At 38.5% G+C, this 23,293-nt stretch overlaps 1 protein-coding gene across 1 annotated transcript; it reads left to right on the top strand.

The window, feature by feature from the left end:
• The first annotated feature begins 156 nt into the window (after positions 1 to 156).
• LOC136475992 (nuclear pore complex protein NUP205-like) lies at positions 157 to 22,578 on the top strand. The gene is made up of 45 exons (XM_066473649.1): positions 157 to 472; positions 575 to 670; positions 2,453 to 2,527; positions 2,627 to 2,731; positions 2,816 to 2,926; positions 3,352 to 3,511; positions 3,697 to 3,779; positions 3,894 to 4,013; positions 4,108 to 4,308; positions 5,262 to 5,351; positions 5,790 to 5,945; positions 7,369 to 7,485; positions 7,552 to 7,758; positions 8,370 to 8,471; positions 8,580 to 8,711; positions 11,466 to 11,596; positions 11,676 to 11,795; positions 11,996 to 12,101; positions 13,041 to 13,238; positions 13,328 to 13,446; positions 13,596 to 13,746; positions 13,830 to 13,942; positions 14,020 to 14,101; positions 14,188 to 14,274; positions 14,356 to 14,433; positions 14,809 to 15,000; positions 15,557 to 15,649; positions 15,721 to 15,834; positions 15,928 to 16,086; positions 16,174 to 16,229; positions 16,303 to 16,375; positions 16,472 to 16,662; positions 16,767 to 16,899; positions 16,974 to 17,051; positions 18,481 to 18,645; positions 19,700 to 19,870; positions 19,941 to 20,075; positions 20,519 to 20,662; positions 20,741 to 20,863; positions 20,954 to 21,046; positions 21,209 to 21,331; positions 21,547 to 21,647; positions 21,768 to 21,887; positions 21,978 to 22,053; positions 22,303 to 22,578. The coding sequence occupies exons 1-45, from the start codon at positions 326 to 328 to the stop codon at positions 22,384 to 22,386; spliced, it is 5,511 nt and encodes a 1,836-aa protein (XP_066329746.1). The 5' UTR covers positions 157 to 325; the 3' UTR covers positions 22,387 to 22,578.
• Positions 22,579 to 23,293: the final 715 nt, after the last annotated feature.

Raw genomic sequence — 23,293 nt, 5'->3', positions numbered from 1 at the left:
TTTTATTACGAGTAGCTAGAAAGGAAGGCATTAGCGCGTTTTGGACCGCGCGTGTCCAACAGGCCAACCTTCCAAACTTCTGAACGGCCCAGATGCGGAGATGCCACAGCCGCCGGCGCGTCTTTGCTACAGGACCACGCTCGTCTCGTCTGTCTCGATCAACAGCCTACTGCGGTCTCCGCCGGGGTTTCACTGAGCCCCCCAGAAAACCCCAGAAGCCCGCCTGCCCCGTGCTCGCTCACTAGGGTTTTGAAATCCCTTCCGTACCCTCCCATTCCGCCGACCTCCTAGGGTTCCGGCCGGCGACCGGGTTTGTTCTCCGGCGATGGCACCGCTTCCGCCGCGCGACCTCCTCTCTGTCATCGAGGCGGCGCTGCTGGGCTCCGCGGCGCCGTCGCCGGCGCAGCGCGTGGAGCTCCTCCACGCCGTCCGCGACGCCGCCCCCGCGTTCCGCACGCTACTCTCCTATCCGGTGCACCCCCTATGCTGGACATTCGCTTGATTGTACTAGGATTTATTAGGGCTGCCTCAGAATTCGGTTTGATTAAGCTGGGTTTTTGGCGTGTGTGGACAGGGGCCGAAGGCGTCTGATCGGACTCAGGTGGGAAGCAAGGAGGTGCGGCTCCCAGGCATGCCGCCCATCACTCTTGATGACACAGACGTGCAGACTGTAAGCTCTCTGTCCATCCTTCCCAGTAACTTGGTGTAGTGTACACTCATTTAGCCAATGTCGCTTGATTATGATGTCTATGATAAGGTCAGATTGAATGCTTGTTCCCTTAATTAGAGCTCTGAATGAGAATGGTGCTTTATCCTTTAGCTAGTACATCACGGTGCAAACCTCTTTATTCGAACTAGTCTCTGATAGAGAACTAAAATAACTTCATCATTTGTAAACCTGTGACTTCTGATTCCTGTTGAGACGAACTATATTTTACTTTCGTATTTTGTTTCTGTGTAGTCTGGTACTGAACATCGCAGTATTGAACTTTATCATTTGTAAAGTTTGTTTTCCTTATGTTAGGGCCTGTATGGATACCACTAAAGTTTAGTCCTAGGCCATCCAAACAGATGGACTAACAGTTAGACTAAAGTTGAATCCATACCTCCACTAACAACTGGTTCACTAGATGGCACAAGAGAGAGCTCAAAGTGGACTGGTATTAGTCCATGTATCCAAAATTCCAAATAAAACACTGGGCTAAACTTTATCAACTGAACTTTAGTCACCTAGCAAATAGTTCTACGAACTAGTTCCGAGGTGATCCAAACAGGCCCTTATTCTCCCTCCGTTTGAAGTGTAGGCCGTTTTAGTTTTGTCTTAAGTCAAACTTCTAACTTTGATCAAGGGTGTAGAAAATGCACTAACATTTACAACAGGAAATTACTTTTGTCAAATTCAGCATGAACTGTCTTGATAGCATTTATTGTTTTTGTAGACATTAGTATATTTTTCTGTAAACTTGGTAAAATTTAGAATTTGAGATACGATTGACTTGGACCAAGACTAAAATGACCTACATTTTGGAACGGATGAGTGCCAGGATTTTATGTTATGGTGGATTAGTGGCTCATGTTACGAATAAGGGAGACTGAATTGGATGGTTGTATTGAGGCCCAATGGCAACTATATATAGAGTCCGAGAGACACAAGAGAGAAAAGACTAGGAGATTACACTAATTCCCTTGACTATTATAACTTAACAGCTCAACCTGAGTTTCAATTCTATCATACATCCATACCACAATTTGATTGGGACTTTAGTGTCTGCAATTTTTTTTGGCTTTTGGGGAGTGGGGATGATAGTGTAATGTGGCTTCTACTACAATGTTCTGTGGAAAAGGTTGGCTTTTGGTACTTGGTAGCACTGGGCTTAATATGATGGATTAATACCATATTTGACAGTCTAACACTTGATGACTCTTTTTTCTCAAAGGATTGAGAAGATAGTGTGTTTATCACATCAATGCCTTGCTAATTAAATGCTAGGATGTTGCTAACTTGAACACCGGGTAGTAAAAGTATGAACATGCTTATAGATTCCTGTCCTCGTGCAACATTATTACTATTATTAAGTGGAGAGCAATGCTCAAGCTACCACCTTTTCCTGTAGGCTTTTATCTTTTCACATCATACGCTTAAAGTTGTACAACAAAAGTATATCACATGATTTATCGGTGATAAAACAAGTGCAATATATTCTGCACTCTACTGTGCTAGCTGGGTTCTTACCTGTGGTTGCACCCGCAAATCTTTACCACGTGCTCTTAATAATTATGAATCCCCTGAGGCACAATCTGTCTTTTTATTTGTCTCTACGAATCCCCATGAGAGCATGACCTGTATTTTTGTCTATTGATCTACTTATGCCTTTGATTTATGACAGCAGTATTTAGCAGTTTCACTTTTGCTTTTCTCAAGACTTCAAATTTATATCTATATGTTTTTCAGGCGCTTAAGTTAAGTGATGAACTCAATCTTAATGAGATTGAGTGTGTTCGTTTGCTAGTTGATGCTAACAGAGAGGTATGATTTGCAGAATTCAAGTTCATTGCTCTATTGTTATTAGCCAAGTTTGAACTGTTTTTTGACCATCTTACATGCATCCATGTGGTGATTTTTCAGTGGGTTTTGTATGGTCGAGAGCCATTGGAAATATATAGACTTGCAGCTGGCCTATGGTACATGGAGAGAAGGGATCTTATAACCGCTCTGTACATTCTGTTGCGAGTAATATACTAATCATTTTCATTCTAATTGTGGAATAACTTTTCTTGAAGGATGATTTTGATGTTTTTTTCATGACTTTTGTAGTCTGTTGCACTTGACCAAGGTCTTGATGCTGATCTGATGTCTGAAATCGAGGAGCAAATCCAGCCTTTATTTAATGATGGTCTTCGGCAACGGATAATTGCCCTTGTAAAGGTTGGACCTGATAAAACTTGAATACACCATTTGCATGCCTTTTCATTTTTGTTCAACAAATTGAATTGGGCACATTTTTGAAAAAAAAAACTATCATGGTGATGTTAAGGCCACATTCTGTAAACTCAGCACTCAAAGAATGGTTCCTTTGGGCTCAAGTTTAACGGCTTAACAACATGTAAAATAGTGTACAAGGGCAGGGGTTGATCTTCTATACTAAGCTTGGTGGGCTTATGTTGGTTTGTGCTGGCTTCTCCCTGGTCTGTTTATTATTTTCTTTGCAGCTATATCCGAAGCTAGTTAATTCCAGCTACTTCTTAGCAACTAGTACAGCTTAAAAATCATTTTAAAAATGCACCTTCAAAGGTTTAGTTCTTTTTCTTTGTGAGAAACAATGATTGAGGTATATTTAACTTTCCATAAAGGAGCTGAACCGGGAAGAACCAGCTGGAATTGGCCGACCGAGCTCTGAGCGTTATGTGCTTGATTTCAGAGGGGCTCTTGTGGAAAGAAGGGCAATTGTCTCAAGAGAGAGATTAAGTTTGAGCCACTGCCTCGCTCTCTCTGCACTTATTAAACTAATGAGTAAGTTAAAACTTATTTTAAATTGCCTCTTATTGCCTCTTATCAAATTGAACTTTTTTTTCCTAGCGCTTACCAGGTGATGTTAATCATTCATTGGCATGAGCCTTCGTGCTGTGCTTGTATAACCTTTTGGACATGTCAATTTATGGGAAGCAAGGACTAATGCTTTATGCAATTTCATTTAGGCCCCAGAGAGGTTAAGGATGTATTTTCAATATTGAAAGACTGTGCAGCTGAAGCAAATCAAAATAGTAGTGTGGAGCTCCAGGTTTGAAGTTTGAACCAGTTACTTTGGAATGGCATGATGGTTGTTGACATGTTGTTTGTGTGCATCTGTATAATGCTACGTTGATACAAAAAGTTACTAACTTTATCATTGCAGATCACCTATGGAGTTCTGTTCTCTCTTGTGGCAACTTTTATTTCTGATGCCCTAAGTACTCTTGAGAAAGCATCATTGTCATCGGCTGATTCCTCATTTAGACGCGAATTTCATGAACTTGTAAGCTTTGATATGTGCATCTTCACTGATCACTGTTTAATACTTTGATCGAACATACAAATGTTTTATCATTGCAATCTATGATTTCTTTTAGGTGATGAGGACAGGTAACAATACGACTATTGAAGGGTTTGTTGGTGTTGTGAGACTTGCATGGTCTGTTCATTTGATGCTAACTCAAGATCGAAGTAATTCAAGAGAAATGTCAGATATTTGGTCATGTCTTGAAATTATCTGTCGTCAAAATTCTTTTGAGTTTTTGCGGGAGCAAGTTTTGAAAACAGCTGCATACCAGGTATAGCAAATCTGGGTTTCAATGCAGTCTTATACCAAATCTGGATTCCAATGCAGTCTCATTCCACCGTATGTCCGCTTGTCCAGCTAACCATGGTCCTAAGGGTTGTGCAATTTTTTTTTAATTTTTTTTTGAAATGTTTCGTGTCCTCCACGCATTATATTCTAATGTGTTTGCATAATCTTGCCCCAGTAAATTTCTCTGTATGTTTCCCCTTTGTTTGTCATGTTAATCTGTTGTCTCTACCAATTGTATTAGTTTGATTTGCATTGTGACATACTAGAAGCAAATTAAAAAAATTCCATCTTTATCTAGTTGACTTCTGTTGGTTCCATTAGGTTTTTGTTGTTGTTTCTAGCTTCATTCCAGTCATAATCTTTCCTCAATTTGAAATCCTTGCTCTCTTGAAATCCAAGCCCATGGGAACCGTGCAAGTTGGCCTTATATGGGGAGCAAGTTCTGCCAAACATGATTAGTGCATATTATATGATATTAGTATATCTTAAAGCAGATAAGGTAGGCTAGTAGAGTATCCTTCTGTAAATGAACACCATGGCAATGCCTTGTTTCCATGTATTATGTGTCTCGTCTTGGTGCAGCCAACCTAACGTCTCCATAGGGCAGGCCGGCAGAGTGACCCAACCAACCAACCAAAAAATTGTTTCATTTTATCCTGACCCTTTGTAATGGCAACAGAACATGCTCATTTTTTGAATTTGATCATGCTACTATTGTATTTACGTCCGCTATCAAAGCTTTGTCCACTGATATATGTAGAATCATAGATTGGTTCCACCGAAAGAGGTGTTAGTATTTCTTGTGGCCAGTGTTGATAATTCTCATGTATTAGTGCCTTAGTGGTCAAAGTTTGTTTCCAATCAAACATGTTTCATTTAGATAATATAGTACAGTATCTTTTCTTGGTCATCATTATTTCTTCTCATCTAATGCAGAATGATGATGAGGACATTGTCTACATGTACACTGGCTACACTCACAAGCTAATGATGTGCTTTATTTCCCACCCTACTTCTAGAGATAAGGTTAGAGGAGTACTTCATTGAAGCATATAGTAACCTAGTAGAATACTCTTGTTTGAGAAAAAAAACCCTAGTAGAATACTCCCTCCGTTTGTAAACATATATGACACTGTTGGCTTTTTCACAGAAGCTTTGACCATTCGTCTTATTGAAATATTTATTGCAAATATGCAAGAATATAAGTGATGCTGGCAGTATCTTTAGTGATATAACAAGTCACAACAAAATAAATAATACTTACATAGTTTTTTTCCTAAAAGACAAATGGTCAAACGTCATGTGCGAAAGTCAGCGGTGTCATATATTTAAAGGGAGGGAGTATCCATTTTCCTGTCTTGCAACCTCTGGTGGTCACTGTATGATTAGTGTCCTACGATGGGGATAACATGCAAGTAACTTTCTTCATTCTGTGCAAAATTGATAATGTTATCTTCTTGACAGATAAAGGAAATTAAGGAGAAAGCAATGACTGCCCTCAGTCCATATGGGCCACCGCGGGGTCATCGGGAAGATCTTGGTAGAAATGGGGAACAAGTTGATGAGCCTACTAATGAGCCTTTTGTATCCCTGCTGGAACTAGTTAGAGAAATCTATCAGGTAATGCTTCTGTCCTTTATATAGTCAAATCAAATCTGTGGACCTGAAAACAAGTATGATTTAGCTTGACATGGGTCTAGTGTCCTCCCATGTGTTAATCTTGTCTTTTTTTATAATGATATATTTATGTCATCTTGTGTGACCACTTGGTAATAGCTAGTGCTAGTTCTTCCTGGGCAATAGATGCAAATGCATTGTTGCAAAGTAAAAGTAGAAATCAAAAGATGCATCATGCATTATTCCTGCATTGCTGTCTTTTTGCTTCTCTGTATCCTGGGCAAAGTGGACTTTAAAAAAAAAAAACTTTTTGCATGTGCACACAACATTCTGCACTCATATGAGTCATTTTGGGATGTAAAAACCTTTCGAAATATCATTCTAGGGCCTATATCAATGATAAATTGAATGACTATCAAATCCTCCCATGTGTTAATCTTGTCTTTTTTTATAATGATATATTTATGTCATCTTGTGTGACCACTTGGTAATAGCTAGTGCTAGTTCTTCCTGGGCAATAGATGCAAATGCATTGTTGCAAAGTAAAAGTAGAAATCAAAAGATGCATCATGCATTATTCCTGCATTGCTGTCTTTTTGCTTCTCTGTATCCTGGGCAAAGTGGACTTTAAAAAAAAAAAACTTTTTGCATGTGCACACAACATTCTGCACTCATATGAGTCATTTTGGGATGTAAAAACCTTTCGAAATATCATTCTAGGGCCTATATCAATGATAAATTGAATGACTATCAAATGCTACTAGGACACCAGTGTTCATTTTTCTTTTTGCCGGTTTGTGAACTTGAGTCCGAGTCAGATTCTAGCAACATGTGTCCAAGCTCGATTGCTGTTTCTCTTTCTCACAACCAATATTTCTTTTACTGAGTTGGATACCCTCAAGGCAGTCAGACACTTACTATGCAACGATGACATGTGATGAAATGTAACTGATGCATCTATTCAACTACTGTTGGCCTTTGTAGTATAATGCAACGTTTAGTTTGACTGTTTTGTAGACTCTTGACTAATTTCTGATTCAAGGTTAAAATTTTCTCTCTAGTCTAGTAACTGCTTCCATCTGTGACCATCAGAAGCATGATCATACATTTTCATTTGTGGAATTTGAATATTTTCTCGGCATCACTTCGAACCCCGTGATTTGATCTTACAAATGTACATGAAGCAGTACTGATATTTTGAAAGCACATTAGATGCTCGTAAGGTTACTGCATTTCTATTGAACACATCTATTTGATTAGCCTTTTTCTGTCTACTATATGTGCAAAACTGCGTGTCCATCGTTCTCAACAAGGCATGATATTTTGTATGATCTCTCGAATGTTCCTTTTTTTATTTACTGTGTTTTGGTTTGAGAAGTTCACATAGCAATAACATTTTTTTTTTGTGTGTGTGTCTTCTCTTCAGAAAGAGCCTGAACTAGGGAATGGAAATGAGGAACTGTGGACCTTTGTTATATATGCAGGAGAAGACCACACCAACACACAAACTCTTGTGGCCTTCCTTGGACTTCTCAGTACTTTGGTATGCATTATGGTTACTGCTATGTTCAGTTTTCCATTGTTTGCGCTGACTGAACAATTTTGTCAGGCTTCCACCGACGTTGGTGCTGCCAAAGTCTATGAGCTTCTCCAGGGAAAAACTTACCGTTCAGTGGGTTGGAGCACTTTGTTTGATTGCTTATCTATCTATGAGGAGAAGTTCATAAAATCAATTCAATCTTCTGCAAACATACCACCTGATTTTCCTGAGGGCGATGCACAGGCACTTGTTGCATATTTAGCTGTTCTTCAGAAGGTGTGAGATTTCTTGTACTTATTCACTTGTTTTGTTCATCTTGGTCAGCTTTGTTCACAGTAAACTGCACTTGCACCTCTGACGATGATGAATTTGGAATCACTATATATATTACCTTTAGCATTACCCTCCACTTTCCATGGCTATATCATCATCCTGAAGTTGTGGCATCATAGCCTATGTTGTGGATTTCATGATTTTGCTGCATCTCTTTTACACTCCAGTTCTGTAGTTGTGACTGAACATCATCAGCTATGCATGTTTCTTTGAAAAATGAAAAATCAGAAAATTTAATCAGCCGTTGTCTCAGTATATCAGTCTTGCTTATCCTTATAACCCATTTGAGAGGTTCTGTAGGCTTAAAGCTGCATCGAGGTTCTGGAAGCTTAGTAGAAATTTCAATGAATCAATATGCTCCTGGTCCCTCAGCTGTAATGGCCATAAATTACTACTACCAAGTAGCTTGTTATGCCAGATGCGCTATGTGTCCCATAAAGTGCTCTTTTCATCATGCATAATGATTACTGTTGCTGCTATGATTTGTTTTCTCAAAGGAAGTTGCTTTGAATTGTCTACTTGATTAGATAAATCATTAGATTGTGAACATGTAGGTGGTGGAAAATGGGAATCCTATGGAACGCAAGAAGTGGTTCCCTGACATTGAACCTTTATTCAAGCTTCTCAGCTATGAAAATGTGCCTCCGTACTTGAAGGTACAAGCATTTATGTTTTGAGTCAATCTGTACATCTGGCATCCTGTCTTTTTTTTTAGTTAGGTGGCAGTTTTGTTTTCTCGTAATATGTGCTTGAAACATGTGCAGGGGGCTTTGCGAAATTCAATAACTGCATTTATCAAAGTGTCACCCCTACTAAAAGATGCTATTTGGAATTATCTTGAGCAATATGATCTTCCGGTGGTTACGGCTCCATTAGGTCACCATACAGCAACACAGGTACCCTTAAAGTTCACCATTTCACTAATTTCCTAATTTTACTGGCTACTTTCTAACTCATTTTTTAGATCCTCAAGCAAAGCAACATAATTCCTCTAGTCATAAAAGTGTCGTTTTGGGCCTCAACAGTCTACACAACCATCAACCTATTACTTTGACCACTAATTGCTTACGTAAAACATATGGATAATATCAAATCTGTAATGTTAATGTATTATGAATTTTTTTTCAAGATAAAATCTAGCTATACCGTTTTAAAAATTTAAACTGATATGTTAAAAAGCAATGTTTATGGTCAAAGTTGAAACACGTTGACTGAATGCCACCCCAAATGACACTATTTTGTGAACGGACCGAGTATTAAAAAAAATCATATTTTCTTCTTTTTTCACATATTTTTTGTTAAGTACAATGATATAGGTAAATTAACCTAGTATGCAAAGTTTTTTTTTCTCTGTTGTGACAAACAATGAATTTGTGAATAATATTCAATAATGACACATTTAGTGTTTCATATAGCTCTCAACCTTGCATCTAGGTCTCTAGTCTATCATTTCCCTTACCCTTAGTGCTCTCATCTGGAGGCTACTATGTTTGATTAATTGATTGTGGTTTATATTTTATAGTTGAGACTCAACTACTTCTCAGTTTATATGATTTTACTATTTGATGTTTATTCCCTTGTTCTATCTTGTTTTGGTTGCCTTAATACCTAATCTCTAAAACCACAACTTTCTTAGAATGCCAATTATTTATGACAACTAGCAAGCACTTAGGTTAGGTAATGCAAGTTCTGGTTCTTAACTGGTCAGCTTCTTCTAAGGAAAGGCTTGGTACCCATCGCTTGAATGATGCAATGGAAGCAGCAATTAAAGTTTATTGATACCCTGGAGCATAGTCACAAAGTTTCCCAGTCGATGGGATCGAGGAACGTGATACGCTACTCACGAGAAGTTTTTACACAGCAGGGTCGAAAATGACCCCGCGTACCTGGGTCAGGGATGACATTCCCGGGTCGAGGGTTGATGCCTTCGAGAGGACAGAGTCTTTGATCTCTGTTTTTGCACCCGAGATGGAGCGATATTTTGTAAACTTATTTTAAAATAATATGTTAAAAATAACCCACTCAAAAAAAATATATATTTGCAAATCTAACTCTTTTGGCAGCACCAAGCGTTGTGGTGCGACAGGAGCACGCTGCCGCGCTGCATGCATCGGCATGACAATGTTGCCACGCTGGTGCAACTGGGTGACATGGTGCCAGGCTTGTGCGGAACGCATTGGAGCGGTAGCGTTATCGTGCCAGTCCACTTGGCGTGGCAGCCACAGTTAAAAAACGATGTGCCGCTTGTCCATCCATCTCTCTCTTTTCCTCCTGAACCACGCATGGGCTAGCCGCGTTAATAGCAGGAGGAAGAAGAGATGGAGTGGAAGACGAGCGGCGCGTGGAGAGAAGCATTTTAACTGTGGATGCTACACCATGCGGACTGATGTGATAGCACTGTCGCGTCAAAGCCTTCAGCGTGACAAGCCCGGTGCCATGTCAGCTACTTGGTACGGTCAAAAGGTTGAGATTTGCAAATGATTTTTTAGGTGGGTTATTTTAAACTATTAATTGGAAAAGGTTAAAAATAAAAAATTTCAGACCGTTATGCATTTTACTAGTTGCCTTTTGTCCTTAGCAATGTTTTCAAGTCGTCTAGTCGGCTCTGGTCGCCATGGGACCGACCAGACGATTAGTCGCGATTAGTCGTCGACCAAGACGACCAGTCGAGTCTGGTCTGGGCAGTGGGCACACCTACCATCATTGGAGGAAGAGCTCATCTTCATGAGCTAGGGGGGAGCAGAGGCGCAGAGCCAGGGAAGAGCTTCACCAAGAGGCGTGCTGGCTGGGGAAGAGAAACAGAGAAGAGAGAAAGAGCAGAGTAGCAGCAGCCGTCACGCACAGGAGCAAACAAGAGAAAGACTAGAGCAGCAGCAGCCGTCACGCATAGGAGAGGAGAAGAGAGAAAGAGCAGAGCAGCAGCAGCAGCCGTCACGCACCGGAGAGAATGAGAGATGGGAACCCTAGAGACTTGGCCTCCTGTATATATATTACAGACCCTAGTGGGCCAAATTGGCAGCCCAACTACTCACCTGGAAGCCCAGTCAGGCAAGCCCAAAGAAGGCAGTGCCCAGTCTGGTCGTGCAGCCCCCTGGTCGGACGACCAGGTTTCTAGTCGAGCTAATCGAGTCGAAGTCTCTAATCGAGGTCATGGTACCACCCAGACCGACTAATCGTGATTAATCGCGATTAATTGGACGACTTGAAAACATTGGTCCTTAGTGTTAGTTTTTAATGAAAAAACTATCGAAACACTTAGTTTATGTGAAGCAAGGCCTGTTTCTTAGGTCTTAAAGCATGTACAGCTTCCTCTATCGGAGGATTTGGTGCCTGCCATCTGAATATCTGATGCATTGGAAAACAAAAACTAAAGATTGTTGATGTTGCAACCCAATTCATTTTTTGCTCATTTATTTTCGTTCAACCTATGAGTCAATAATAAATATACATGGAATAATTGAATTCAATCTATTCTGGCCAAACCCTTAATGATAGGTGGTCATCTTTCTTTTGTTTGATCTTTGGTGTAAAATCAACTATCAGCGGAATCTAACATAAGGTCTACTAATATTCATATGGAAAATACTACTATAATCTCTAATCTATTCGAGAAAAATATACAATATCTAATCGTTCTATGTTGGTGGTAGGTCTATGATATGAGGTTTGAGTTGAATGAAGTAGAAGCGAGGAGGGAGAGTTACCCCTCAACCATATCTTTCCTCAGATTGATCAATGCACTTATTGTAGAAGAAAGAAATATAAGTGACAAAGGCCGGAGGTGCATACTTTTAACTGATTTTTTTTGTTTCATATCCTCACCTTCAACATCTTTGAGAGTAAGATACTTTTTCTAACAGGTTCATGGGTATCTTTAAGTTTGTTTATGAGGATGTCTTTGGTCCTTTTCCTCAAAGAGCTTATGCTGACCCCCTGGAAAAATGGGAGCTCTCACTTGCCTGCTTGGAGCATTTCCGCATGTGAGTAGAATGTTTTTTTGTTTGAAAATCTAATTGCTTATCTTTTTTTTTGGACGGGGAACTATGCAATGTGAACCCTGATGATGCAAATACGCCCTTATAACAGGATAGCTTCTTTTTTTATCTACTAACCCCTGAGACATTTTTTGCCGTAAAATGCAGCAGTCCACTTGGTAACTAATTGACTATTGTTTATACAGGGTTTTGAGCATGTATGACATAAAGGATGATAATATTTATGCTTCTGTGAACACATTAGCTCCTTCCTCTATTGAGAGACAGCTTCCTCTGCTAGAACTACTCAAAGTATGTCCATGTACTGATTTCCCCTAATTGATAACATATTACTGATGCTCAGTCTGGGATTATTTATACTACTTGGAAGTTGATTGAAAATCATGTTGCTGTTGGAACACTTTTCATTGCAAATGTTGCACACTCCTTACTGAAGATTCCCTCCTTGATGTGCCTATAATATTTCTTAGCTAGTGTTGACAGGCATTTGAAGGGCGGGCCTGGTGCAAGCGGTAGAGTCTTACCGCCTGTGACTGGAAGGTTCCGGGTTCGAGTCGCGGTCTCCTCGCATTGCACAGGCGAGGGTAAGGCTTGCCACTAACACCCTTCCCCAGACCCTGCACAGAGCGGGAGCTCTCTGCACTGGGTACGCCCTTTTTTAGTGTTGACAGGCATTTAGCATGTTTTCAGGATCACATAGTAGAGGTGGAGCTGTGTGCTATGGTTAGGATTATGTATGAACTTGGAAGGCTATTTATCTGAATATTGCTAACAAACATAGACAAATACATATTGTCTGCTGTATTCAGAACTGTAGGCCAGAGAACACTAACTAGGGTCACCAGTCAAATAGTGAGCTGTGAGATTTCTTTCCACGTATACTTTCTTTATAGCAGTAGTATGAGCTAAAAAATAATTGTTCTTTCTAGAATGTACTACTGATTTGATATTTCATGTTCACAAATCACAATATATATGGTGATGTTCTTGTTTTAAAAGCTTTTCTTTATCTTTAGCAGAGAAATATATGTTTATGTCCTTCAGATCACCTGAATTAATATGCTTTGCTTAGGTGGATAAGTGCTTGCTTGTTTGCCTTTTGCTCTATGGCGTATGTTTTATCCCATGTATGTATGTATGTTTAAAGATATACTAAAGTTTTGCATATACTTCTATTGCACCTCTATTTGTACATTATTTATAATTTGTGGTTGTGGAATTCTGACTCAGGATTTCATGAGTGGGAAAGTTGCTTTCCGGAATATTATGAACATCATATTAGTAGGTGTTGACTCTCTTACCAATGAGCGAACTACCCAAACATACGGTATCATTTTGGAGAAAGCTGTCCATCTATCTCTTGAAATATTTATTCTTGTCATGGAGAGAGATATGGCTCTTGCTGATATTTTTCGGCCACTCTACCAGGTTTTGCACTTCTTCTATCTCAACTGTGGGGTTTTGCCCGGTCGTTACTTCATCTAACTGTTTTTCTGCTTTCATTTGGGATTATGCAGCCATTGGATGTTATATTAGCTCAAAGTCATAGACAGATTGTAGCATTGCTAGAGTTTGTACGATATGATTATCTTCCCCAAATTCAACAGTGTTCTATCAAAATTATGGGCATCCTGAGGTATATTCAAATTACTTATGTTTTTCCTTTGTGCTGCCACTTAGCTATTAAATGTCTACTTTTAATTCCATATATAAAATTTCTGTAACAAATTGTAGTATGCTAGTTTGCTTATTTGTGTTCTTACGGCTTGTTTATTTTTACGGCAGTTCTAGAATAGTTGGTTTGGTACAGTTGCTTTTGAAAGCTGATGTTGGAAAAATGGTAATAGAAGATTATGCTGCTTGCTTGGAGTTCCGGTTTGATGATTTTCAGGTCATAGAAGACACGAAAGATGATGTTGGAGTTCTAATACTGCAGGTTGTGATTTGTATTTCCTTTGACCTTGGAGATCCATTTAACGGGCTGTGTTTTAATTATGCTAATCAATTATATATATGCAGTTGCTTGTTGACAATATTTGTCGTCCAGCTCCAAACATTACACATTTGCTCTTGGGATTTGATGTCAATGGATCCATTGAGCAAACGGTTCTAAAACCAAAATCCCACTACAGGTTAACTCCAGAGTCTGCCTTTATTGTGTAGTGATATATTTTATTAATTCAATTCAACTCACCTCGTTATATCTCAGTTGTTTGAAGATAATCCTTGACAATCTTGAAAAAGCGACAAAGCCAGATATAAATGCCTTACTGCACGAATTCAGTTTTCAGGTTTTATTTTTTTGGCTTAGTAGTCAGATGTGAGATTTTTCATCTTATTTTTATGTTATAATTGGATTTTATCCATCTTAATTCAGCTTCTCTACGAGTTATGTCTTGATCCTTTAACTTGTGGGCCTGTTATGGATCTCCTGAGTACAAAGAAGTACCAGTTCTTTTCTAAGGTTTAATTTCTTGTCTGTTCTTTTGCATCATTATAACAACATTTAGTTAGAACTCATATTTTCCTTGCCCACTAATGCCAGCATGTTGGAACCATCGGAGTGACACCGCTCCCGAAAAGGAACAGTAACCAATCTCTTCGTATCAGCATGCTCCATGAGGTATACATTGAGCTTTCTTCTTTCGTCAAAATCTTAATTACTTAGGACACTCAGAAATTAATAGAAGTGCAAGTGTGCATGTAACCTTTGCTAATGTTTCATGATGCCAATGTATTGTAAAATGAACCTTATATTGAATTATCCTTGATAAATGGCACAGTAGTTACTACTGGGGTTACAATTGGATCGGCACAGTAGTAACAGTGCTCCAGTCATACATGATTGCATATTCGAAACATTGAAATTCTGCTATTTATAAATTGTATTTGAACAGCAAAATTTAGGTGCATGGCTGTTTTTAGGCTGCTATTGCTTTTGATAGTCTCCTGCCATATATTTTTCATTCTGTTAAAACCTTGATTTGTTCATTTTCAGAGGGCATGGTTGCTAAAGATGTTAGCACTGGCATTACATATATCCGATATATCATCATCTGTATACAGGGAAGCCTGTGTGGCTATTCTTTATCATACTTTTGGTCAGTGTGCTGAGAACTTCCAGAGCACAAGTTTGTTCGATTCACGTGCTTTGACTAGCATCAGCGATGTACCAGCAAAGAGGAATAAGGTAACATTAGGCATCTGTTATCCCCCCACTCCCACATTCCTTTTTTTTTCAAGGTGATGAATCCTTGCATAGGAGGTGTGGAATGGAAACCAGCAATCTATGTGCCCAAGACATAACCTAGCTTATCACTCTCCTTTTTATGTTTTTTTTTTTCTTTTAAACTTTTGTTTCTTGTCAATGGTGTCTCTTGTTAGTTTTCATCTCTATCCTACACCAAATTGCTTGGGACTAAAGAGTCTGCTGTTTTTTTTTCTTGGTGATGAATAAATCGTGTCTTATATATACATTTTTTTCGTGGATTTTTAACCTTTTTAAGTTTTGTTTGTGCAAAGTTATGTTTCTGTATACTGTCATGGTTCTTTAGTTCTTATATTAAGCTCGCTTTCATGTGGTCATTGAAATCTGCAGTGACATGCACACCATACACCACATATGGTTTTTAAAAACTAGTTAGATAAGGAGAGTTTAAAACCTCATTCATTTGCTGGTCAAGTTTGATATTTGATCTACATATCCATTATCCAGAACCTTATATCACTTGAAACATTGCACTTAGGTTTTGGACTTGCTTGAGGTTCTACAGTTCAGATGTCCGGACACTTCAATGAAGTATCCACAGCTGCTTTCCAACCTGGGAATTGAATCGAAGGTATGGCCTTTAAACTTCCAGTTCCTTAGTTTTTTTTTTATTTTTAGTTCTCACTATATTTTGGTGCACAGATTGAAGAGATCCTAAGGAACTCTGCAACTTTTGAAAACGGTGGTGTATATTATTATTCAGAGAGAGGTGATCGACTGATTGATCTTGATGCTTTCCATGAAAAACTTCTCCAGGTTGTGTGTTCATTTCTATGCGTCCTTTTTATGTTTGATTTTTTCTTTCAAAATTGATCTTGTGTTTAATTAATTTGTTCTTTTGTTATTTAGATGTCACAAGAATTGAACCCACAATTAAGCGAGTCTGAGAAAGCCGGACTAAAAGAATCATTTCATCATTTGCTGAAATGGGCTTGGCGATATAACAAAAATCTTGAAGAGCAGGCTGCCCAGCTTCACATGTTAACTGGCTGGTCACAGATTGTTGAAGTGAGTTGGGTTTATCCTCATCTGATTATCCTTTGTGTAGGTTGGAAAATTTTATGTGATGCTCTGATTTCTGTTTATGAAAACCAGGTTGCTGTATCAAGAAGGATGTCATTATTTGAGGACCGTTCTCAGCTATTGTTTGAGTGAGTGGTGCCTCCCTTCATGCAAAATGAAAAACTATTATTTCGATAACTGTACCAATATTGATTTATGCAGGCTGCTAGATGCTTCATTGAATGCCACGACATCTCCAGATTGTTCAGTGAAAATGGCATATGTTTTAACGAATGTAAGAAGCTTGTTCTTATTTGTTAAATTCCATTCTCCTAGTCTTGTACCACACCTTCTGTACCTGTTCTGAACTTATTTGGGTGGTCATTTTAAGGTATCGTTGACCTGTATGGCTAAACTGCGGGATGAAAGATTCATATGCCCAGCTGGTACAGATTCTGATGCGGTTACTTGCCTTGACATTATTTCGTCAAAGCAGCTACCAAATGCAGCTTGTAACTCATTGCTATTCAAGCTTGTGATGGCAACGCTAAGAAATGAATCATCTGAAACCTTGAGAAGACGGTAATGTAGATGTAGTTGGTGACTGTTAGCACCACTAACCGACTCCTTGTTTCAATGTTCTTCTTCACCTTCTGTGAATACTGACCTTCAGTCGCACTCTGCAGGCAATATGCATTACTACTGAGTTATTTTCAGTATTGTAGTAGCATTCTTGAGTCTGATGTCCCTCCATCTGTTCTTCGGTTCTTGCTACTGGAGGAGCAAGAGGGTGATGATGAGGACATCACTCTTCAAAAGGTCCATCTCTGTTGCATTACCTTACTTCCTTTTATATAGTGACTATTGCCTGATAGTTCTTTGTCCTTCTAAAGGTTCTCAAGGAGCACAATGAATTAGCACATGCCAACTTTTCCATCATAAGGAAGGAAGCTCAAGCTATCATTGATTTGGTATGTCATTCTGTTCATGTGACGCATATTTTTAATATGTTTGTGTTTGTGCAAGGGAAACATAATTCACTGTAAATCGTTAGCATGTCTGCCTGGTGGCATGGATTGGTGATACCAGTAACTCAGGCTGTCATCACCTTTAACATGCCAACCTAACACTGGTTACAGTATGCAACTACCATAAAAAAAAATCCAAATTTTAGCAGCAATTGATGACCCTAATAAAGTAACAATATGAGATAAACAACAAAAGGTATTCATGTATAATTAAAAGGTTTTACGTCTCTTGACGAGCATAGAAATTAAGGATATGAAAACTGAGCATTCCTAGAACAAACCATAGCTGTTATACAAATCAGTAAAGAACATGTGTGTGACTGTGTGTTACATCACATTTTTATTTTGTAGTGCAATATGATTCTGAACATTGTACTAAAGATAGCTTCTGGTCCCTATCAGTTTCTTTTACATCACTGCCGATTCCAGTACATTTATTCTTTTAACTCTATAGGCACTTAATCCAGGAATGAGTTACTGCCTACTTTGTTGACACGCTTTATTCTAAATACTTGCCATGCTGTGATAGTAAAATAAACTTGAATACACATTAGAGCTGTGTATCATATCTGAAAGCAGGAAGGATTTGGTATAATGCATTGAGCCTCTCAAGCGGTATATATAGAGTACAGAGACTTGGGAGACAATACACCTCCCCCGACACATATGGTAGTACTAGGTTACAGTATCCTACGTACCGAATATACTCTTAACAATATTGTTAAAGTAGAACTATAATAGGCAGTTGATAGTTTTGTTTGGATATGGTGCTAAGGGAACTCAAAGGGACATCTGTTGTATATTTGCATGCGAGATTTGTATCTGGATATATTTTGTCACAGTAGTTCCAATGTTATTGTGTTTATTTTTGCCGAATTCCATTTTTAATTTGTAATTGACTGACTCTGCATTCTAGCAGCTAGCTGGTTCTCAATCATCAAACGTTCCCACTTATAATTTCTGAGATCCCAAGGCAAAGTATAAGATCATTAGGGATAACACTGCAAGGAAGATAGCTGGGCATAATTGGCTTGGAGGAAGACTAGACTATTGGGAATACTTGGGACTAATTCTTCATTGATTGCTCGATTCCCAATGACCGCTATGGCACCATGCCTCTGTATATATAGAGCAGGCAGCTAATAACTTAATAATTGTCCTAAAAACCAACTGATCCAATCTGTTTCCTAATCCTTATCTCTTGATGTGAAAGATAGATGGGCTGGCTCTTTGGTCACCCATACTCTTAGTGCTTTTGACCAACTATAACATCACATCTTGTTGGGGTTTGAAGATGATTAAACAAACCAGTCAAATGGTTGACCATACAGGTAATCTGATACTCCGTTCATTCTTTGTATTCTTGTTACAGGTTACTAAGGATGCTGTCCATGGTAGTGAAGCTGGGAAAGCAATTTCCTTTTATGTTCTTGATGCATTAATTAGTATTGACCATGAAAAGTATTTCTTAAATCAACTTCAAAGTCGAGGGATTCTTAGATCATGTCTGAGTGATGTTACAAACTATTTGTCAAAGGTATGTATTGCCACTACTCTATCTTGTTTTTTTTTTCCATTTTGAAATCTGCTGTCCTAGTTAGAGGCTTTAGCTATCATGCATTCACGCCACTTTCATATTTACTGATTTTCTTGAAAACAAATGACTCTGTGGACTCTTTCTTTTTATGCATGCTCGGGTGGGTAATGTGAAAATAGGAGAACTGTAACTTACATTGGTGACCTGGTAAGAGTTGGATAGTGCATGCTAAGGTGTCGCAGGGGGAACTGCCAATCCTTTAGATGGGAAGAGAGGGTAGGACGTTCTGGAAAACTAAAGGATTTTCAATGCATCTACCTAATTGCCAAGCTTGCTGGTTTTGCTTTTCTTGTTTCAACTTCAAGAAGGGATTTATAATGGACAATTTTCTCAGTTTATTTAGAATAGATTTTTTTTTATTGATTTAATATCCTATTTGATAGCATGCCATTCCTGTTTGTGTTTGTTTTCACAGCAAACAGTATAGATGCAAATATGGTATCATCCTTTTCCATTGCCGTATTATCTGAGCTATTCACATATGTACAGCATTGTGCATACTTTATTTAGCACTAACTGCTTGGGCACAATCTTTTCAAATTAATGTGTCTTTTATTTCTTTATATGTTGAACAATGAATTGTATGTTTAAGTTTAGTTGGATATATGGGGCTAAAGTTACATTAACATTTTGCCGCTATACAAGGTATTTGGATATCTGAACTTGCTCCAAATTGATTGATATTTGCTTTGGAACTGTATTCGAGAATATTCATAATTTCTGGTACTCTAGTTATTCTCTGTTTTTTTATGATGAAAGGCGGTGCACAAACTTCTGTCATGTTTTATGAACCCTGAACCATGTATCATTTTCCTCTTGTAGTAGACATTATATATGCTAAAGATGAGCTATGAATCACTTTGAAAATGAAAATGGTTTGTCTAGAAAATGCCTCATGCAGGTTTTGTTGTGATAATCTATTCATCCTGCCCCTTTTCGTGTCTGGAATTTTACCCAGATATGTTGTGTCATCAGTTTTCTGGATATTTTCCAGGATTCGTCATTGGCATCAGAATCTTCACAGCGGTTTTGCACTGTTGATGCTCAGTTTTCATTACTGCTGAGAATAAGTCATCATTATGGCAAACATGGCGCTCAGATTCTGTTGTCCATGGGTGCTTTACAAAATCTTTCATCATGCAACCTCATGGGTGGGCAGAAAAAGGTGCCACTTGCTCCCAAATATAACTATATATGGTTTATGAATTCACACTTACAGTTTTGTATATTGTTAGGGCAATCCAAGGGCAATCTCCAAAATCATAAAAGAACGGACTGGTGAAATTGACAAGAAGAGGTCACTTATTACACCTGTACTGCGAATAGTCACCTCTTTTACATCGCTTGTGGACTCGGCTGATTTTCTGGAGGTTAGCTTATTTTGAATATCCAGATTTTTTGCCTGACATATGTATGTAGGGCGTTTGCTAAACATTATTGGTTTATCTCCTAACTGAACTGAGTGTTAGATTACAATCATTGTAGAATTTTATTGTGATAAATTTGAAAAAAACATCAATGAATTAAATTGGTATCTGTGGTTTGTTACTGGGTCAATGGTACATGTAATTTAACTTTACAATGTACTGTCAACTAAGAGGAAACTGTATCTTGGTATATATGTGGAGTTTTGATAGCGGGATGCTACATAACCTAACTGCTGTGAAGTTTGAAATTTTGAGAATCTTGCCTTAGGAATCACATCACCTTTGTTGCCTTACTTGGTGATGAATTTTACACGATGCATCTGTCCTTAGTTTTTCTGTGAATTTTCCATATTAATGTCACTTATAAAGTTTAACTCTTGATTCAGGTGAAGAACAAGATTGTACGAGAGATAGTGGACTTCGCGAAGCAACATCAGTCGGTTTTTAATAGCATTTTAAGGGAGAACATGACTGGAGCTAATTTGCTCACATTGGAACAGCTTAGCATGGCGGTTTCTATTCTCAGCAAGGTTTGCTATTCACTTTGTATTTGATTTTGGCCACTTGTAATCTGCTGTAGAGGTTCAGAGGTGCTAACAACTTTGTAGGTTTGGGCGTATGAGGAAAATGAGCAATGCAGCTATATTCAAGATCTATTTTCCTTGATGCATTCTCTTTTTAGCCTCGACTTTGGGTCTCTAAATTTTATGCAATCACCAAACATGATTGAGGTGAGCTAGTCCTCTTTATAATAGTTATCTTGTAATGATGGCTTTATGCACACATATAACTTTTCTAATACTTCTACATGCTGCTACCAGAATCATAAGTCAGAATTGATAGCATTTGGTCTTTGCTTCAGCCTTGTCTCTTATCTTTATGTTCTGGCTACAAAGAAGAACATGCGATTTCAAGTGAGTAATACTTGAAACCTTCTCTCTGATAAGAAAAATGTGGTTGTTGCAAGTTGAGTTTTTCTTAAAAGAAAATCAGGCAGCACAAATGAGGGGCAGAGGGATTAGCTTATGTCCAAATCTTTTGACACTGACTGTATTTGCAACACCTTGAATTTGCAGGTTTGGTATGGCCATAATAGTGATCAGCAGCACCCAACACTACAAATGGTTTCTGATCTTCTGAATTCAGTAACACTTGCCCTGGAAAGAGTAGGTGAAGAAAAATATATGCTATTAAACAAGGTATTGGTGTTTCTGACCTGCATGATCACAAATTTACTTGAAGTGAATTTTGTTTTAATGGGTTAAATTATGGAGAAGATAAGTTATACATGGCAACATGAACTCGAAATACAGATATGGAGTTGAGTGAAATGTTCACTATTATCTGGAATTCTGTAGTAGTTCATACTTTTCCTGCAATAACTAAAGCTAACTTGTCTGAGTTTGTTATCTAGATCCGTGACTTGAATGAGTTGTCCAGAAAGGAGGTTGATGAGATAATAAAAGTATGCATGAAGCAAGATTGCATCTCTCCCAATGATAACATCCGTAAGAGGTAAGCACTTATTTTTGTCTCAGAATCTTCTCAATTATTTTTGTTCTGACGCTGGCTGATTTTGTCTAGCTAATCCTTCAACAATATGTGCTGTAACAGTTTTTATTTATTTATTTGCAGGAGGTACATTGCAATGATAGATTTGTGTTGCATGGCTAGCAACCGAGACCAGCTTATAACCCTTCTACTCCAAATAACGGAATGTGCCGTTACTATTCTCCTTATTCATTTTCAGGACGAGTAAGAATGCTTATCAGTTTAACTAAAGGTTTATAGCTCACTATTCTGTTCTTACATTAGAAAAGTCAACAATTTTCTCTGTTTTTGCAGTGCTTCTGCAAAAGGTCTTTCTTCATTTTCTGATGAGCTCCTTCCTGTGCTGGAGAGACTAGAGCATTTGAAAGAGGTGAAGCTCATATATGTACTATATACTAGGGCTTTTAGGTGGCTACCATGGTGTTCGTACTCTTGGCACCTAGAAATTAGACGTCTAATGCTGGGATATGCTGCTACACTACTAACAAGAAATCGAAGTATATGGATTTGGTTGTTCAATAGCTAAACATAAATTTAAAAGAGCAAGGATGCTTTCACATAGATTATGATGATTAATTTGGTCTGGAGTATTAAAACCTTCTTTTTATTGGCCCTGCAGGACAAAGTTGGACGTAGTCTGAAGTTGTTCCACAGATCTGTTACTACACTTAAGGAGATGACCATCAGAACCATGACCCTATGAAGCCCGTAGCGTGTACAATGTACAATATACATGTTTCTTAGGATAGCTACACCTCGCTAGATTTGTTGATGTAAAACATTGTTGTGTAAGCTCTCTATACTGCCCTGAGGCGGTGAGCTGTATGTCACATGCCATTTTTGAGAGTAAAATGCCCCAGCGTCCATTGATTTTTGAGGGGTCTAGTAACATCAACTCTCAAATTGCATTTTTTTTGACGTTTTGCCTTAGATCTAATGTGGCATGTACACTGTGCAACCAGCGTGTATGTTTTTTTGCAAGAAAATTCTTGTGTTTCTCTAACTTCTATGCGGTCATCCTCCCTGTCTTCCACACGTTAGGGAGAGTAGGAAGGTGAGCGTCGAGTGTGCTGATATAAGATGTAATCATATAGCTAGTATATATGTCTAAATTTTAGTATCTGGATGAGAATATGATATAGATATTAAATCTCTGATACTATTTACAGAGTCCCGGGTTCGAGTCGCGGTCTCCTCGCATTGCATAAGCGAGGGTAAGACTTGCCACTAACACCCTTCCCTAGACCCTGCACAGAGCGGGAGCTCCTTTTTATACTATTTACAGAGTGGGCGCGACACGTGCTCGTGCTCTTGCCTACTACGCCCGTGCGTGTAGTTGCTGAAAGTGCATCTAGTGCCCTAAGTGAGTTTTGACGCATTGATGACGATGTAGTTAAGGATCTAATGATATTTGTGAGTTATGGACAGATCATAAGTGTACTTGGGAACATGACAACACAAGGAGACCCCCCAATTCAAATCATTGTGGTGTATTGACGATTGAAGACTACTTTATGTTTCTATTTTGAATTTGAATATAGTAAAAGTTGTACCGTCACGAGGGACACAAATGGCAAGCTTAAAGGGAATCATGTGCTCTTTACTTATTC

This window comes from Miscanthus floridulus, chromosome 8, assembly GCF_019320115.1.
Source record: "Miscanthus floridulus cultivar M001 chromosome 8, ASM1932011v1, whole genome shotgun sequence".
Lineage (NCBI taxonomy): Eukaryota > Viridiplantae > Streptophyta > Magnoliopsida > Poales > Poaceae > Miscanthus > Miscanthus floridulus.
Note: the sequence above shows the minus strand (reverse complement) of the source record. Positions and strands in the feature narration are given on the sequence as shown.

What these genes read in the sequence shown, in the direction of transcription:
- LOC136475992 (XM_066473649.1), top strand. Translation starts at nt 326, where the DNA reads ATGGCACCGCTTCCGCCGCGCGACCTCCTCTCTGTCATCGAGGCGGCG. An exon ending in TAGTTAGAGAAATCTATCAG is followed by an intron (nt 5,946 to 7,368) that starts GTAATGCTTCTG and finishes TCTTCTCTTCAG; the next exon opens with AAAGAGCCTGAACTAGGGAA. An exon ending in AGGACATCACTCTTCAAAAG is followed by an intron (nt 16,900 to 16,973) that starts GTCCATCTCTGT and finishes GTCCTTCTAAAG; the next exon opens with GTTCTCAAGGAGCACAATGA.